The sequence below is a fragment of the Chelonoidis abingdonii genome, chromosome 5 (assembly GCF_003597395.2).
Source record: "Chelonoidis abingdonii isolate Lonesome George chromosome 5, CheloAbing_2.0, whole genome shotgun sequence".
Classification (NCBI taxonomy): domain Eukaryota; kingdom Metazoa; phylum Chordata; order Testudines; family Testudinidae; genus Chelonoidis; species Chelonoidis abingdonii.
The window spans coordinates 131192802-131212805 of record NC_133773.1 but is presented as its reverse complement, the minus strand read 5'-3'; the positions used below and the strand labels follow the sequence as shown (position 1 = coordinate 131212805).

The window sequence follows — 20004 nt, the reverse complement described above, 5'->3', positions numbered from 1 at the left end:
CAACAATTTGGGTATTTACCTTTAGGATTTTCTAAAACATTTAACTTATTACTGTTTACTTCTGCTGTAGCCGATTGAAAACTGAAGCCAACTGAAAACAGTTGTAGACTAAGTATTTTGGATGCTGCAAGTTCTGTATGTTATTGCTTATCTGTCAAGCTACATTAGTTTTGACTTTCATTTTACTAAAGGGAATTCTTAATAAATTCAAATAAAAAACAAAAAAATGTAATCACAACCGTAGAGAGTTTTATCTGGTCTTGACACTGTGCACACTTCACTTACCTAGCAAGGAAGACCACTGTGCTGGAGGCCTATAAAGGGGATATTGCTTAGGGAAAGCAGCCTGACTCCATTTCCCTACAAAGACTATGCTGTACTTAGCAATTTCCTCTGCTGTGCAAACAGAATCATCACCCACAGGCAGACAGCTGGTATAGCCTAAAATTGTTATAAACAGTGTCCAGATAACTTTACAGGAACTGTAGCCAAGCATCAGGTTTTCCATTTCCCTACACATGGAAAGAAAAAAAAAGTGTCTATGTTAGCCGTATTAGTCACTGTAGATTCAAAACTGAATAACTGTAACCCAATGAAATTTAATATAGTATAGGTTTTGAACTAGAAGAAAATACACATCCAATGCATTTAAAAACTGAATGTATCTAAGAACATACAGGACTTACAGAGTTGAAGTTTCCATGTAGTATGTTACGAAGTTGTAACTCTATCTAGGACAACTGTTTCTAATGGAAAATAAAAAATATCTTAAACTTGTTCATGGTAATGAGTTTGATGAAATATGTTTTTGATTTTCTTTTAGAATCTTATTAGAATCTTGAATTAATTAGACTAGTAAATGTTTCTTTAAAAACATTAATTATATATTTATTATTTTAAAGCTAAAATTAAATTAAATAAAGCATGGAGAAGTAACATAAAAGTTGAAGCAGAAATTTTAGAACAGATTTAAAGTCAAATACATTAAAAATATAATATATTAATTTGTGATCATATTTGCTACGAAAAAACATTTAAAAATTAACTTAATTGCAAGCATCCTTGCCTCAGACTGAAACGCAGTTATTTAAAATCCTGCTTTTTAAATGCTTTTGTCCTTAGAGAAAACTGCATAAACATAATTCAAACACTAATAGTTGTATAATACAGTAATTCATTAAAAGAGTTTTGAGTACTTACTAAATATTTCCTCTGGAGCTCAGATACGGTGAGAGCACCTGGTTTTGCTGGCAGCTGAGCTGTTCTGCAAGAGAGGACAGTAGGAGTCTTGCTATTTATGCCTGAAGAGGGTCCCTTTGGTCCAACAGTTATCGTAACCTTTAGACTTTCCAGTTTAACAAAATGAATTCCATACTGTTGCTTGATTTTTTTAATGCATTACCAGAATCTCCTGTATGCCGGTTACTTCAGGTTTCTATTGGAAAATTGTGGTGCTGACTAGACACAGAATGTTTTTTTAAATTATCTCAAATTATTACCAACAACTCAGGTTTTCTGATGACTGTATAGTTCTCTGTACAACTTATTAATGCTTTTAAGCTGTAAAAATGAACTGAGTCCAAAATTAAAATTGTTCTGGAGGAAATGCTTTAAATGAGAAGCATATTTCCTTGTAAGTTTTATTGTCTGACAGATGCTCCTTCCAAACATTTACAGAGCGCGCTCTCACTCTCACATACCATATGTACATGTTCAAATAAGAAGGTGAAAACAGCTAAACAAATTTAGGGAAAGAGACTTAAATCATTTTATATAGTAACACATATCTAACCTGCAAACACAGATTCATTTAAAATAGAACGTTATATATCTTTGTTGTCAACAATATTGTACACTGTATGATGAAAGGGCTCTGTAATATTGTGGTTTATCTGGAAGGTGTGGTTTTTGGAAGCTTCTTTGACATTTTTCTTAGCTGTCTCCTCTTTAAAGTAAAAAATCTAGATAACCATCTTAGCAGTACTTAAATCTTATATATTCTTTAGTGAAGTACTTATACTCACATCACTAAACGTATTTGTTTTCTATGCAAAAATCTATAAATACTAGGTACACTTAAGTTAAACAGTTAATACTCATCTTTAATTCTTTCCCCACTGCCTTTCCAAATGTCCTCAGGAAAAAAGGGCTTGTTAGAATGCCTGGAAGTGTGACTGATCAAGAGTCAAGTACACATCATGAAAAATGACCTGCCAGGAGACCTTCCCATTGAAATTGTAAGGTATCTAGCTTGAGCATGTCCTCTGATCACAAGCATTAGAGCATGGGATAAAGGCAATTATTCCTCAGGTAGCAAAACTCCAGTTATTATGGGTTTATAGGTTAAACCCTGCATTTTATACTCTGAAAGTATGCTTGCAGCCAGCCAGTTTTAGCTTAAGGGCACTACTAAAAGTAAGGATAGATTGCCCCTTCTTTGGAAAACCTATGGGAAGTGGGAAGGAAAACTGAGATTTGTGTGATGAAGTTTACCTAGATTATTCTGCCTGGGAAGTGGGGTTTATAATGAACAGTGTAGGTGTCAGACATCAGCACCCACAATTCCTGAACATGTAGATGGATTTCATGAAATTCACTGGAGGCTAGGGCCATCTATGCATGATGTGATCCAAGGACCTCTTGATGCTAACTGGCAGAGGGCACAGAGGTGCATAAGGGTTACAAGGATCCAGTGGATCTGGTATTTACATTCTAGTTCACCAATGGGTGTCATGTAATGATCTTCTTTGATTGATTGCAAATGTGTATATTCCACAAAGGTATACACATGCCTAGTGCGCCAAAAGCCAGAGAACTTTGCTGAGCAGTATCTGTTGGGGCAACACATGCGCCCTCGGAACCCCATAACCTCTCCCATGGCTATTTAAGGGCCACAGCACTCCAACTCCCCTCAGTTCTTTCTCACCACCTTTGGCTTGAGTCAGAGCATTCTATGTGGTATAGAATGGTAGGATTGGAAGGGACCTTGAGAGGGCATCCAGTCCAGTCCCCTTCACTCCTAGCAGGACTAAGTATTATCTAGACCATCCCTGACAGGTATTTGTCTCACCTGCTCTGAAAAATCTCCAATGATGGAGATTCCACAACCTCCTTGGGCAATTTATTCCAGTGCTTAGCTCATGTTTTGCTATCACAGTACTTTTTCTGTGAATGCATGTGCATAGTTATAGTAAGTTACAGTAGCACCCTTAGTATTTAGTTAGTAGTCATTTAGTTAAGGAGAATTTAGCTTGGTGCAATGCCCTCGCCAGGTTTTAAGCACTGCCTGTTATGTGGGGTGGTTATCCCTTAACACTCGGTACTTATTGTGCCTTGGAGATCCTCAGCCCAGTCCAGAGCAAGGTCAACAAACTCTTTGGTAATCTCACCTCCCAAGCTGGAAACACAGACTGATGTTGCTCCATCTGAACTGGTTCAGCCTGAACCATTGTTCAGGGGCAGGTATTGATCCAGGAAATCCGATTGGCTCCATCTTCTTCCTCACCAGATGATTTCGCAGTGCTGGATTTGTCTTCTCCTGTGTCTGAGGATTGTAAGTGTTGTCAAGAACTCCTGAGGCAAATGGCTACAACTCTGGGCATTCAGGACGAGTTTGTTCAATAGAATAGCCATAAATTGGAGGACATTATTCAATTTTCGGCACCAGAGAGGGTAGCTGTCATAAACAGATGGTTAAGGGTTAATGTCTCTTTTACCTGTAAAGAGTTAAGAAGCTCAGTGAACCTGGCTGACACCTGACCAGAGGACCAATGGGGGGACAAGATACTTTCAAATCTTGGTGAAGGGAAGTCTTTGTTTGTGCTGTTTGTTTTGTTCGTTGTTCACTCTTGGGGCTAAGAGGGACCAGACGTACACCCAGGTTTCCTCATCTTAACTCTTTTTGGGACGGCAGTTCAGCTACAAAACCGACATGCTGCACTAAATGGCTTCATACTGCCAAGGAACAACAAAAAACTGTTTCAATGGAGTTTAGCTCTCCAAGATTTGATTTTGAAATTCAACACATTTCAGGAGCTTCTAACAAAGTAGCTGATGCACTCTCCCATAAAAGTTTCCCAGAATCAACTGGTTAAAATTGACCTTAAATGTGAAAACTCTTGTATTTACATAATTAGTAGTATTGTAAAGGTGCATGTGTTTTTATGAATCTGTTTATTCATAAGTTTCTAGAAGAATCACGGCCACTGTTGGTTCTGAATCAGTCTTTCATATTTCAGAATTGTAAGTATAGCCAGGAAAGGGAGATTAGACTTATGTTTGTTTTCTTAACTTGTAAATGTATCTTTTTGCTGGAAGGATTTTTACCTCTATTTGCTGTAACTTTGAATCTCAGGCTGGGGGAGTCCCTCTAGTCTATATAAATCTGAGTAACCTGTAAAGCATTTTCCACCCTGATTTTACAGAGATAATTTTTACCCTTTCTAAGTCTAAGAGGTTAGATTTAATGAAAAGGAAGATTTATTTTATCTCCTTACCATAGATGTGCATTGCTTATCAAGAGGTTTATCAATAATAATATGTATTATCAACATATGACTTTGTCAACTGGGATGCGGTGTCCAAATTTACATATAAATTGCCAGAATCCTCCAGGAAAGAGTCTAAGGCTTTCATTGTGAAAGATCATCTAGTTGTTAAGACCTCACTGCAACCAGAACTATGGCCTCACTGATAACAATGAGAAGAGCCTCTTGGCAAGGCCAGAACTGCAGAGTTTCAATGCATGTAGGGAGGAGGGGTTTAGATTTATTAGGAACTGGGGAAACTTTTGGGAAAGGCGGAGCCTATACAGGAAAGATGGGCTCCACCTAAACCAAAATGGAACCAGATCGCTGGCACTTAAAATAAAAAATGTCGTAGAGCAGTTTTTAAACTAAGGGCTGGGGGAAAGCCGACTGGTGTGGAGGAGCATATGATTTGGACATCGCTTAGGGGAGGATGTATTAATAGAGAATCTCTCTGTCCTAGTGAGGACGAGAGGATGGAAAATGATAAAATACAGGCAGGGTCTGATCAGAAAAAGTCAGATAAAAAAGAGTCCCATTCAATTACATTGTGTAATGGCAGACAGCTAAAAGGAGACAAGTTTTTAAAGTGCTTATATACCAATGCTAGAAGTCTAAATAATGAAATGGGTGAAATAGAGTGCCTCCTATTAAATGAGCATATCGATATAATAAGCATCACAGAAACTTGGTGGAATGAGGCTAATCAATTGGTACAAAATATATCAGAAGGCTAGAACAGGTCATGCGGGTGGGGGAGTGGCATATGTGAAAAAGCACAGAATCAAATGAAGTAATCATAAATGAATCAACCTGTATCATAGAATCTCTATGGATAAAAATTGCATTCTCTAATAACAAGAATATAGCAGGGATAGATTACTGACCACCTGACCAGGATAGTGATAGTTACTGTGAAATTCTCAGAGAGATCAGAGGGGATATGAAAATAAAAAAACTCAATAATAATACTGGGGATTTCAATTATCCCCATATTGACTGGGTACATGTACCTCAGGACGGGATGCAGAGATAACGTTTCTTGACACCTTAAATGACTGCTTCTTGGAGCAGCTGGTCCTGGAACCCAACAGAGGAGAGGCAATTCTTGATAAAGTCCTAAGTGGAGCACAGGATCTGGTCCAAGAGGTGAATATAGCTGGACTGCTTGGTAATTGTGACCATATTATAATTAAATTTAAAATCCCTGTGGCAGGAAAAACACCACAGTGGCCCAGCACTGTAGCATTTAATTTCAGAAAGAAAAACTACACAAAAATGAGGAGGTTACTTAAACAGAAATTAAAGGGTACAGTGCCAAAAGTGAAATCTCTGCAAGCTGTGTGGAAACTCTTTTAAAGACATCATAATAGAGGCTCAACTTTAATGTATACCCCAAATTAAAAAAAATATAGTAAGAGAACCAAAAAAGAGCCACTGTGGCTAAACAACATAAAAGAAGCAGTGAGAGGCAAAAATGCATCCTTTAAAAAGTAGAAGTTAAATCCTAGTGAGGAAAATAGAAAGGAGCATAAACACCAGCAAATAAAGTGTAAAAATATAATTAGGAAGGCCATAAAAGAATTTGAGGAACAGCTAGCCGAAGACTCAAAAAGTAATAGCAATTTTTGTTTAAGTATATCAGAAGCAGAAAGCCTGCTAAACAGACAGTAGGGCCACTGGACAATCAAGGTGCTAAAGGAGCACTCAAGGATGATAAGGCCACTGCGGAGAAACTAAATTAATTATTTGCATTGGTCTTCATGGCTGAGGATGTAAGGGAGAGTCCCAAACCTGAGCCATTCGTTTTAGGTGATAGATCTGAGGAATTGTGCCAGATTGAGGTATCATTAGAGGGGTTTTGGAACATCACCAAGACTCAAATGTGAAATTGCAGAACTACTAACTGTAATCTGTAACCTATCATTTAAATCAGCTTCTGTACCAGATGACTGGAGAATAGCTAATGTGACGCCAGTTTTTAAAAAGGGCTCCAGAGATGATCCTGGCCATTACCAGTCTGTAAGCCTGACTTCAGTACCTGGCAAACTGGTTGAAACTATAATAAAGAACAATATTGTCAGTCATATAGATGAACATAATTTGTTGAGGACGAGCCAACATGGTTTTAGTAAATGGAAATCATGCCTCACCAATCTACTCGAATTCTCTAAGGGGGTCAACAAGCATGTGGACCAAGGGGATCCAGTGGATATAGTGTACTTAGATTTTCAGAAAGCCTTTGACAAGGTCCCTCACCTAAGGCTCTTACCTAAAGTAGGCTGCCACAGAATAAGAAGAGTGCTCTCATAAATTGGTAACTGGTTAAAAGATAGGAACAAAGGGTAGGTAAAACGGCCAGTTTTTCAGAATGGAGAGAGGTAAATAGTGGTGTCCCCAGGGTCTGTTTCTGGGACCAGTCCTATTCAACATATTCATAAATCATCTGGAAAAGAGGTAAACAGCGAGATGGCAAAATTTGCAGAAGATACAAAATTACTAAAGATAGTTAAGACCCAGGCATACGCGAAGAGCTACAGAAGATCTCTCAAATCTGGATGACTGGGCAACAAAATGGCAGATGAAATTTAATGCTCATAAATGCAAAGTAATGCACATTAGAAAGCATAATCCCACTATACATATAAATTATGGTGTCTAAATTAGCTGTTAAGCACCCAAGAAAAAATCTTGGAGTCATTGTGGATAGTTCTCTGAAAACATGCAGTCAATGTGCAGTGACAGTCAAAAAGCAAACAGAATGCTGGGATAATTAAGAAAGGAATATAGGACATAAAATATCATGTTCCTCTATATACTGGTACGCCCACATCTTGATACTGTGTGCAGATGTGGTCGCCCCATCTCAAAAAGATATATTGGAATTGGAAAGGTTCAGTAAATGGCAACAAAATGATCAGAGGTATGGAACGACTTCCGTATGAGGAGAGATTCATAAGACTGGGACTTTTCAGCTTGGAAAGAGACGGCTAAGGGAGATATGATATGAAGTCTTAAATATGACTGGTGTAGAGAAAGCAGATAAGGAAGTGTTGTTTTCTACTTCTCATAACACAAGAACTAGGGGTCACCAAATGAAATTAATAGGCAGCAGGTTTAAAACAAATAAAAGGAAGTACTTCTTCACACAATGCACAGTCAACCTGTGGAACTCCTTGCCAGAGGATGTTGTGAAGGCCAAGAGCACAACAGGGTTCAAAAAAGAACTAGATAAATTCATGGAGGATAGGTTCATCAATGGCTATTAGCCAGGACAGGCAGGAATGGTGTCCCTGGCCTCTGTTTGCCAGAAGCTGGGAATGAGTGACATGGGGATGGAACACTTGATTACCTGTTCTGTTCATTCCCTCTGGGGCACCTGGCACTGACCACTATGGAAGACAGGATTCTGGGCTAGATGGACCTTTGGTCTGACCCACTAGGGTCATTCTTATGTTCTTATGTTACAGAACTATACCATAGTTCCCAAGGTTCAACAAAGTATAGAGGACTTACCCTTCAATGGTCAGTTCTTGTTTTCCAAAAAGACTAATGAGATGCTGCATTCCTTTAAGGACTCTTCGGCCATTGTATGTTCATAGGGGGTTACACCAGAAGTTAAGAATCATTATTATGGAGCTCAGCAACAGCAGCAGCAATACTGTCAATATTCCCAGCCGTACTTCAGGCAGATAGCTTACTGCTAGGCAGCAAGACTTCTCCCTCAGGAGACACGACACAAAGGAGAAGGCCCTCTTGTTCCAACTTCAACCAACCACCAGCTCATCCTCCATCAGCTTTGGACAAACTGCCAATATGACTCTCCTCTCAAGGGCAGCATACCAGTTGCCAACTTCCTGACCGTACTGCCTCCATTTGGGAACAGGCTGTCCCACTTCTACAGTACTTGGGAAACAATAACCACAGACAAATGGATCCTAAGAACTGTGACCAGGTGATGCCATCCAATTCTTGTCCACCCCGCCCCCTTCCCACTCCTCTACCCTGTCCCTTTTCAGGGATCTCTCTCATGAGTCATTGCTTTGTCAGCGGATTCAGACTCCGAGATTTAGGAGCTATAGAAGAAGTTACCCTTCAGTTTTGGGAAAAGGGATTCTACTCATGTTATTTCCTGATCCCCAAGTCCAAGGGAGAGCTGAGACCTATTCTTGATCACTGAGGTATCAACAAGTACATCAAATATCAGATTCTATACGGTAACACGAGCTACAGTCCTCCCTGCATTCGATCAAAGTGACTTGTTTGCCAGCCTCAATCTGAGAATTCCTACTTGCACATGGTGATTTTCCCAAGCCACATGAAGCTTCTTATAATGGCAAATAAACATTATCAATACACAGTCCTCTTCCCCATGCATATTTACCAAATGCATGACTGCAGCCACAGCCTATCTCAGGAGAACGAGGATTCATGTCTTCCCATACCTGGATGATTGGTTAGTAACGGCAAGTTTGAAGATCAAGTCCTCAAACTTCACTTCATGCTGAATCTCATCAATTTGTTGGGACTGATTTTGAACAGGGGAAAGTCAACAGAAAAAATTGAGTTCATTGGGGCCATACTAGACTACAAGTTTGAGAGTTTTTCCCCTGCACAAGTGATTCCAAACAATTCATCACCTGCGTCTATCCCTCCAATCTCATCATTCAACTGCAGTCTGTGTGCCTAGGCACAAGCATTTATTTAGTTCACCATGGGAGATCCACTTCAAAGCTGGTTAAAATCTGTATGTCTATCTCTGGAGTTCTCAGTCATTGGACAGCTTTGTCCAAGTTCCACTGGTGATCCTGTAATCCCTAGAGGGGTGGACAGATCAAAACAATGTATGATAGGATGTATCCTTTGCCCATCCTCCACTGATCAAGACTACAGTTACTGATATCTCCACAATAGGTTGGAGACTGCATCTAGATACTTTGAAAGCCCACTTCAAGCAGCTTTGTCAAGAAGCAATAAAGTTGTGGCTTTTTATGCATTATTCTCATGGCTGCCCACTTACCAGGGGCCAGAATCAGTTGGCTGATCAGCTCAGCAGGAATTTCTCCCAGAATCATGAATAGCCCCTGAAGTGCAGTGTTTTGAGGCCCATTTTCAGAGAATGGGACATTCTGTCTGTTGACATGTTTGCAATAAAAAAAAGAAAAAGAAAAAACCAAGAAGTGCCATCAATTTTGATCACAAGCAAGTCTCAGTCCAGACTTTTTAACCAACACCATCCATCTGAACTGGGGATCAGCATTTCTGTATGCCTTCCCCACACAAGCGACTCATCCTTCAAGTTATTCTCAAATTGAAGCAGATCATTCCAAATGGATACTCATTGTGCCAGCTTGGCCAAGACAATGTTGATTCTCCAAATGTCATAGTCTATCTCTTCGGCCTTCCACGCCTCTTCCCCTCCTTCCTGACTCAACACCACAGTCAGACACCCGACACTGAACACTCTGTACCTCGTGGCATGGAATCTGTGTGTTTAGATGAGGAGGAAGGTTGATGTTCAGAAGCACTTCAATTAGACCGATTTAATAGTAGAAAACCCGCTACCATCTCTCCCTATTCTGCCAAGTGGAAGTGCTTTTTTGTTGGTCCAGTCTCAGGGAATTCAGCCAATGCTAGCCTGCATTCAGGACATTTTGGATTACCTGATGCATTTTAAATCCTCAAATCTGTCTCTCAGCTTGTTGAGGGTCCACATAGCAGCCATCTTGGCATTCTATCCTCTGGTCCAAGGGAAGTCAATTTCTTTTAACTCTATGCTAGTCCAAGTTCTAAAAAGTATTGTCTATCTCTTTCCACCTGTGAAAGAAGCAGTTCATTTGTAGGACCTCAACACTGTACTAGCTGCCTTCATCAGCCCTCCATTTGGGCCTCAAGCAACTTGTTCTCTGTCCCTTTTTCCAAGACAGCTTTTCGTCTTGCTATAATAGCCACAAGGAGAGTAAGCAAACTGCAGGCTCTAACGGCAGGGGCTCCACGTATACAGTTTTTCAGAGACAAAGAAACAGATATGTTCCTGGAAGATAGGTCCATCAAAAAACAGTGACTGAGGTTAAAATCTGCAGGATTTATGTTCCCTTTCTTACGCTTCGCTTACACTCTATAACAAAATGGTCACTCAGGCAAAACTATAACTATTTCAAATATCTATTTTTTTTCCACCTGGCTGTGATGGGGTGCCTGGAATAGGGCTCATAATAATCACGCAGATGCCAATCCTTTAGTTACTAAAAACTAAAGGTTTAATAAGAAAAAAGAAAAAGAAGAGAATTATACATACAAGTGATTACAAGTCATATACATACAAGTGACTGCAAAGTCCTTATATCAGGTTTGTAGCAGAGATGGAATAAACTGCTAGTTTGCAAAAGTCTCTCTGGAATCACCCAAACAGATTAGGGGTCATCAGTCCTTCTTAGAGAGTCAGTCCAGAGAAATGAAGACCAAATGGAGATGTCTCAGGTGCCTTTTTATATCTTCTGCCGTGTGCATGGAAATTTATTGTCCCAAACAGAGTCTACAGCCCATTGTGGAGAGTTACTGGTCCAAGATGGAGTCCAGGGTCACATGAGCATATAACACATCCATACATAATTTCCTGAATTACAGGGGGTGGCCATTGGCCCCCTCAGAGTCTGAGGCATCTACAGGAAGACCTACTGTATGGCTGTGTTCCTCTAAGCTGCGCGGTCACACAGTCACTCAGGAGTGAATCTAGGCTGCTCACCATGCAGCTCTTCAGCCACGTTGCTCCTGCCCTCTGCCTTGGAGCCCCCGTCAAGCTGCTCCCAGGGCCCTCCTGCTTGCTGTGCAGAGTGGGGAAAGGAGGGGCACTGATGTCAATGTCCCCCTCCAGTACCTCTGCCTATCCTGTACCCCATCTCTGCAGTGTAGGGGAGAGGGGACAGGGCTCAGATGTTGTGGTCTGAGCCTTCTGGTGTGTGAGTGCCTTAAAGAGATAGCGCACGGTCTCTCAGACTTCCCCAGCAGCCAGCACACACACACTGTCTCTGACAAACCCATACATCCTGTCTCTGACTGACACACACACACATACACTCTTTCACACACACTTCACAACACATACTTGTATTATTGTTGTTACTTCTTGGTACTTCTCTGCAATGCACATATATTCTCTGTAATTTTATTCTTTCGAAGTGTGTTATTTTAGTTTGACTTGTCTATGCATTTCATAATTTTATTTCTCTCTTATGCTTCAATTTAATTCTTTGAGTAGCAAGTTCTAAAATCCATATAGTAACTTTTTAAAAATATACATTATATCTAGGTTTTTTTGTTGCTCCTGGTGGCGCTCATCCGCACATTACTTCAATATTGGACAGAACAAAATTCATTCCTTACATGGATGGAAAAAATTTAAGGGAACACTGCTGGGTGGGATGACTTTCTTCAATGGTCCATTGTTAGAGTAAAGTGTTCTTAATTGGACATCAGCACAACTGTCTAGCTTGGATGTAAATCTACTTGGGGGGAAGTAGGGGGTGTCACCCAGGAATACAACACATGTGTAAGATACAAGCATATAGCCAATATTCATAACTTTAGATACAATGATGATATATGCATATGCACAGGATAATCATACTGAGCAAATCATAAATATTCCATCAACACCTTATATGACATATTTTGTACACGATTTGTTCTAATTATATAACAGTGATAGCAACAATGATACAAATGGTCATCTTTCTTATACACAACATCACACTGGCAACTGACGTTTGATCAATCAGAGGAAAACTCATCCAGCATTAGGTTGTCAGGAGACTGCTGTTAGGGAAAAACACACCCTAGACTAAAAACCTATATTGATTAATAGCATACATTTTATAGGCCTTGTGTAAGGCCCTTATATGTAGGCCTTAGGCAAATAATAGAATCATAGATTAAGGAAATAAAGTATGTTTTAACAAACCATGATAGTGCTGCTTGCATAGGTAAATCCCAAGGAGGGAGTACACGATAATCATTAATATTGCTAGATTATATAATATAGATAAGGATTTTTATGGAATTCCCCGTCAGGCTCCAGCGAGGTATAACAAAGGCTTTATTACCCTCATGCTAAATTATTTTAATCACTTGTTTAAAAGTTAAAAGCCTGTTTATTCAAAGTTTGAATGCGTTTGTCAGCATATGAACCAAACCATCTGGCCGGAATTGCGGAACTAGGCCCTAGATACAGAATCCCAAGGGGCCATGCGAACCTTGTCAAAGTAACCGCAAGAAGGGGTAACGGAACAGTCAGGGCCGCATGACATTTGAGTGGACATCCATAAGGAAGTGGAAAGATAGTGCTTGCAATTTAAAAATATTTTATGCTATATAAGGAAAATATTAATTGTGTTTTGCAGTATAAACCACGTGATAAGCCAAATAAGGTTATGATCAATGTGTAAGCAAGATATGATAATTTGCGGTTTTGGGCTTTATAAGGATTGGCAAAAATCTGTATGGGAGAGCAGCTTAACCCTTGCTAAGGTGAACCTGTGTCTCCCTGCATATGCTTGTAATCAATAAAAGAGCCTCCGGCTGTCTGATTCAAATTCAATAGAGTGGTGGTCTTTTCCCCAACAATTTGGTGCCGTGACTCGGATCTCACAGGTGGGCTACCTGGACCAGAGGACCGCGGATGACCCTTCCCAACCCCGGGCCCACCAGGTAAGAGACTTTTTGAAATCTCTATTGGGGTTTAGTGATGGACTAGTCCGTAGGCTCTGGTCTAGGGTAAGTCACAAGCTGGTTCTGAACACTTAACTGATCAGACAAGCCTGACGCCCTTCCTAAAGGTTCCCGGTAAGCCCGACAAAGTAATCCGGACTATAGGTCCCAGTATTGACTCTAGAGTCTCGAAGTCCCAAGTTGCCCGTTCCCGTCCCGATAGCCAGCTCCCTGGGGGAGGCCCATCCGACAAGGACGGGGCTGAAACCCAGAGGTTTTTTTTTTGTGTCTTGAGAGTGCCTGTATGATCGTGTGAAGGCCAAGCGGCCAGAGTGAGTGACAGCTGTGGGAAGACGCCTCGAGCCTCCCGCGAAGCGAAAGCTTGTGACCAGGAATGCCTCGAAAGCAAGCCCCACAGCTGAGCTTGGAGTGACTGTGAAGCTTCCCCAGCCAGCAAGCCTTGGTGAGTGGCTCTAAGGCTGGGGTGCAGGCGTGTATTCCTGTTCCTTCTCTCTCATATGCAAGTTTGCTTAAGTGAAAGCGGTCAAAGGTGAGAATGGGAGCTGGTCAATCCAAAGGGATTCCAGCCCCGCCAAAAGGCACTCCTGCTGCTTATATGTATGTGCACCACGGTCCGTCGACGTGTAAATATTTGCAAAAATGGAATTGGTATACCAGAGACAATCCGAAACTGCAATTTCCCTTAGAAGGCAGCTTTGATCTTGATAGGATTGTGCATCTCCGGGGTGCCCTTCTTGCTAATACTGTGGGTCAGGGACAGTTTGATGCATATTTCGAGTGGCATGATGAAATGGGAAAACGACGTCAGGAATCCCAAGTCAGAAGTTTAAAGGATACCCACAAAAAACTAAAATCCCAACTAAAAGAAGCACGAACAAAATTAAGTAGCGCCCAAAGTATGCTGAGCCCTCCCACGATAGATATGGTACCCCTTTGTCCCTCCAAAATCTGCCCAACGGCCCCACCCCTGAAACCAATCCCTACTGCCTCTTCTGACGAGCTAATTGATCTGTTTGTAGAAAGCAGACACTGGCCCATCACCCAGCCTGACACCCGACCCCCACCTTATCGTTCATCAAGCAGATCCTCAGCAGGATCTGCTGGGGTTAAGTCTGAGCACTCACCAGTAACCCTCCCCGACTCTTCCCTGTCCCAAAGGGATTCTACTGCCAGTGGATCAACATCCTCTACCCCGAATTCACCCCCGCCAGACAAACCCGTACCCATACTGACACCTGAACTGAAAGAGGCATTCCACAAATTAGCGTCAGAAGCCGAAAAGTTACTAGCAGAATGGCAGGACAGGGTGGGGAATAGGGAGGTAAACTGGGACGAGGAATTTTCACCACAGTCACCGATACGTAGGTTGTCAGGTAGAATATCAGATATAAAGAATATGTTAACGTCTCCACAATATCAGACTATCCTAGAGATTCCCGCCCCAACTCAAGACTATGTAGCCTATCGTACCCGGTTACAAACCATATTACAAGAGGCAGAAAAAGCTAGGGAGAGCAGCTTAACCCTTGCTAGGGTGAACCTGTCTCTCCCTGCATATGCTTGTAATCAATAAAAGAGCCTCTGGCTGTCTGATTCAAATTCAAATGAGTGGTGGTCTTTTCCCCAACACTGCTGACTATAGGGTCCCTGTGTCTTCTTCCCTTAAATAATAATTGGGCTAGACACAATCAGACTTTCTAGCTTTGTGAAAGGGTATCTCTCAAAATGCTTAATTCAGCATTCCATAGTTGCAGAAAATTGTGGATTTCTACTCAATAGGGTTTACTATTCATGGCTGGAAAGCCACGCATGCCAAATTTCTGTAGGTCAGCAGCTGCAGAAGAAAATTTGTGTGGGATCAGAACCTATGCCTGCATTCCTTCTTCAGTTTTTATGCCCAGTTAAAGAGCAGCTGAAGCCTCATGGATATCTTTGAAAAAAAAATCTTCCATTTAGAAATCCTTTTGCCTGTATATAATATTTTCTTGGTTTTTTTCCTTTCCTCTTCTGCATCAGAACAATATTTTGTTTCTTATACTGAAGTCTCACTCCAGCACACCTATCTTCCATTCATATCCAGCCCTCTTTTTACCCTGAGTTCTTGAGAGCAAGAGAGTAGGCACACAAGAAGTTTATGGGTTATTCCAACACAGGACTATGCCTAGTGTTGGAATAACCCATAAACAGCTTCTCATTCTGGTGGTGGAGAGCAGCAATGTTGCAGTTCCTGCTGTCCACACAAGGTTTTGCAAGATCAGTGTTGGAAAATACATGATCAAATGATGTGTGGATAATTTGTGACTTTGCTGTAACAAATATTTAAACTCTAGTCATCATTTTAATTCTAAACCATTGGGTTATTTTTATAAACATAAAACAGCAACAAAACAAGAAAATAGTTTAAAATATCCAGGATAGCTTTGTAAGAATAGCCAATATCATGTTTAGTCAGTGTTTCAACAATCAATTTATACATTATGGAAAAAAAATGTGTGAACACAGTAAGGTCAATTCAGACCCTCAGTTACCTGGCTGCAGATCACATTAAAGTGTGCAAGATCTACTTTGATCAAAATAAGCTGAACCTATGAAATGGAGGGCATAGTTGTACCCCTTATACAAGAAGCAACAGGCAGAATGACATAAATAGTGACGATAACACTTATTATATGACAAAAATAAAGAAATGCGGATTAAATTAGATCTGTCATTTCTTAGGTTTGTTTGCTTGCTAACATCCAAAGCAACAGAATAAGAACTCCACTTGTGGTTTTTATCCATATTCCTGAACTATTGTCACATATTAAAGATTTACAATAACAATCCAGTTTGCTGCTGAAGAATGTGTGCACATCCTTAAATATGCACAAGCTGTTTTAATAAGCCTATAAATATCTAGCATTTCTCGTCTTCCAATAGAAACATAAATCTGTACTACTTAAGAGCACTTATACACCCATACCTTCTCTTGTAGTTACCATGGATACACATACTATTATGGATACTCAACAATGCCAAAAGATTTACATTCAGTCTGAGTCCTTCAATCTGAGTTAAACAGTAAAACCTCAATAGGAGCGAAGCAGCAGAATATTTTTGTATGAAAAATAATGGTGTAGTACTAGAGCCTTCTGAGAAGCACATCACATGAAAAGGAGACCCTGCGTTATATTGTGATGACCTAGAAAAACTCTGAAATGAACTGAACATTTAGATGGCTCCAAAGATGAAGGCTAAAGCTTACAGAACTGAGTGAAGACCAATGGGACACTAATCTCTCACATTTTTTAATTTGCTGTGTTTGAAAGACTAGAAGAGATGTGTTTTGCACAGTTCACTGAAGAAAAAAGATTTGGATAGAATTCAGAGTGTTTTGCATTGAATTAATTAAAATAACTTGACAGGATACTCAAAACAGCATACATCCACATAATGTAAACATGATCTAAAGATTAATAAAAAATTTCATGTCCATAATTTCTAGGCTGGTCGTGGCAAACAGCATGGTATAAGGAAAATTTATTCCTTTTATTTTATTTATTTTATTTCACTATAGTAGCTTTCGTATTCACTGAACCAGTTACAGAGGGTAATTGTTTGGCTTTTCATCTGCATTATTTCACATTTTTTTAAAGTTTAGTTTTCCTTCTTCAGCTTTTTCCCTCCACCCTTTTCTCACATTCTCATCTTGCTAATGGATTTTCCTTCTTTCAAAGTCTCATATGTTTGTAAATTCACAAGTTGAATCTAAGGCAGGAATGTCATTTCATGAGGTACATCAGAGATGATATTCTACAAAATAGTCTCGGGGAAAAAAGATAATTCAAAATGAATTTGTGGTGAGAGATAACAGGGCAGAAAATAACTGTAAGATCATTCACACAGAGAAAAGTTGCTGAAGTTAAGTATTTTTGTAGAAAACTTCTGTTTCGTCTTCTAAAAACTTCTTTGTTGAAATGGAGTAAGCCTCTGGTGTTACATGTACCTCCTTTTTGCCATTGAACCTTTATGCAGGGATAAGTAGGCATTAGATAATATCACTTATACACAAAATATGCTATTTAGTAAACCATGCCAGTCCTTTATTTCTTTGGCACCACTCCACAAGACTACCAAAGCTAATCTATATTGCTAATCCACTCATTACCACAACACATTTCACTGTTGAACATCTCTTGCTTTACAGGCTAATTAAGTTTTTTGCCATCATTTTTTAAAGCCAGTCTTAAATAGTATTATAGAAGAGAGGGATCAGTATTAAAAAAGAATCAAATCAGTTTCAGACCTCAAATAATAATGCACTGTGGAAAATTATTTGGATCTTTCATAGGCTAAGGATCTGGATACAGATCTAATCCATGCATAAAGGGGGTTTTATGCACCACTATATACTGATCCTCCTGTACCTGTTTAAGAATCAAAATCAATACAGAATAGAGGGTGAACCTGGAGTGGGGAAGGTTGGGCCAGTAACAGGAGGACCACACATTTTTCCTCGCTAGCTCTATGGAGATTACTCAGAAAAGGTAGATCAGCTATAGACTATATTACATTTCTCTTAAGCCCTCTCCACAATAAGGAATGTCCCCTCAAGAGTGATTCTGGGGATTGTCATTAGCGGAGGATGGCTTGCAAAGGGGGCCTGACTTGCCAAGATCAGAGAGCTTAACAGACATAATTTTCTAGGATTATGCTTCAGGAGGATCCCAGAAACTACTCTGTCCTTAGGGGAAGGTGGTGGTGGTAGGGAACCACAGCCCATTCTGTGGACATAAATTCCATCCCCTCAGAATAGTTTGTGAGAAACCTCATGAGGAAATCCTTGAGGAAATTTTTATCACATCAGCATCCCCCATAGACATTTTCATAGGACTGGATGACCAGGGCATCTTAACATGCTGTAACATCAGCTTCTTTCAAATTGATATTCATAAAAATTGAGAGGACTGGTAACAATATGCCATTGGATTTTTTAGATTGGAATAACCTGCCAATCAGGGCCGGCGCTTGCATTTAGGCGGCTTAGGCAATCACCTAGGGCGCTAGCATTATTAGGGGGCAGCATTTTGCCGGAGGGGGCGGCAGGCGGCTCTGGTGGAGCTGCCACAGTGCTGCCCGCAGAGGATCCGCTGGTCCACAGCTCTAGTGGAGCTGCCGCAGTCGTGCCTGCAGATGGTCAGCTGCTCGCGCAGCTGCAGTGAACCTCCCGCAGGCACGACTGCGGCAGCTCCACCGGAGCTGCGGGAGCAGCCGACCGTCCGCAGGCAGGACTGTGGAGCCAGTGGACCAGCGTGCGGGGTGGTGAAATTGCCGTGCACCTAGGGCGCTCAAACCCCTAGCGCCGGTCCTGCTGCCAATGGTAGTCAGATCATTTAAGACATTAAAACAGGACTAAACAAAGTCCTGGAGCATATGCGAATATTAAAAAAAAAATTCAGGCATCAGACAAAGTCCATACATTTTGTATGTGGGAGGTTCTTGTCGGGAGTTTAGGTTCAGATACTTCATATTATATATATATGTATGTCTTAAATGATGTGACTACCATTGGCAGACTATTCTGCCAATATATATATATATATATTTGTCATCACTGCTTTACTTGGATATGAAAATGATACAATATACATTGAGAAAAGTTAAAGCATTTGTTAATTCTGAACAGAGAGACCAGCTGAATAACACAGTGGAGGAACTATATTATGTCATAAATTCAAAAGCATGAGAAGGTCTTAGAAGTGGTAAAGAAGAAGAGCAACTACAGTATCGTGTAACAGAAACTAAATATTGTTTCTGATCTTAGTCCAGCATTTTAAGCTAAAACAACTTGTGCTGTTTCAGAAAAAAATTATTGGGGAAATTTTTCCAACTGCCCTTTGCTTCCCAACAAAAATCAGGGGACTGTGAAAGCAGAAGTCATATTTTCTAGGTAATGAATTATGCCAGGCATTTATTGCCAGGTTTTTGGGTTTTTTTTAAACAATGTTTAATTCTGAAATGGAAGAAAAAGTGGACTATCCGTTAAAGCAATAAGCTGCATAATTCCTTGTAACTGTTGTTATTGTACTTTCAGTGTAGTTGTAATCATGTTGGTCCAAGGATGAGAGAGACACGGTAGGCAAGGTAATATCTTTTAGTGCACTACCTTATACCTTTCACCAAGCTAGTCCAGTAAAAATATTACCTTGCTTATCTTGTCTCTCTCATTATTGTATTATTACATATTTCTTAAGCAGCAATAGTACAAAATACTGGTAATTTTGACTTTGATTTTAAGATGGCATTGCCTATTAGTGATGAAAACTGAATTTATCAAAGTGGTTTATGATTAATTGTATTTTCTCAGTGAGTTATATATATTGCAAATAGAAACTGATGTTAATTTAAATTCCAAATTAAGCTTCAAAGTGCTGCAGGAATTAGTTCTCATAACTTACCAAGTAGTTCTTACTTCTGAGTCATTTCTGAATCAATGTGCCTGTCTGGTGCTGGACTAGATTCTATATTCAGTTACTCTGATATAAATATAGTTACTTCAGTAGAGGTGCCTGAGGATTACAGCAACGTATCTGATCAGAATCTGGCCTGCTGTCTTTCATATGAACATAACACTGAGATCCTGACTTCTTTTGTCAGTAAAGATTCCATCTCTCTTTTCTGCATAGTAGACACATTATACATCAGTTGTCCTGGCCAAACTGTAATTTAGATAATATTCTACCTCTGATTTCCTCCTTGAGATTCAATTAAA

General features: G+C 40.1%; 1 protein-coding gene across 11 annotated transcripts in view; it reads right to left on the bottom strand.

The window, feature by feature from the left end:
• Window positions 1-20004, bottom strand: part of SPON2 (spondin 2) — a 105753-nt gene that overhangs the window by 17297 nt on the left and 68452 nt on the right. For 8 of the 11 annotated variants that reach the window (XR_004376273.2, XR_004376271.2, XR_004376276.2 and 5 more), the window contains 3 exons: window positions 1201-1264; window positions 687-746; window positions 286-512 (listed from right to left, as the gene is read on the bottom strand). Coding sequence is in view for 1 of the 11 variants with exons in the window: in XM_032798798.2 (XP_032654689.1) it covers window positions 286-512; window positions 687-703 (244 nt within the window). In the remaining 10 variants the exon portion in view is untranslated. The remainder of the gene's footprint in view (window positions 1-285; window positions 513-686; window positions 747-1200; window positions 1265-20004) is intronic. The other 3 variants (XR_012655993.1, XR_004376278.2, XR_012655994.1) reach the window with 1 other exon arrangement.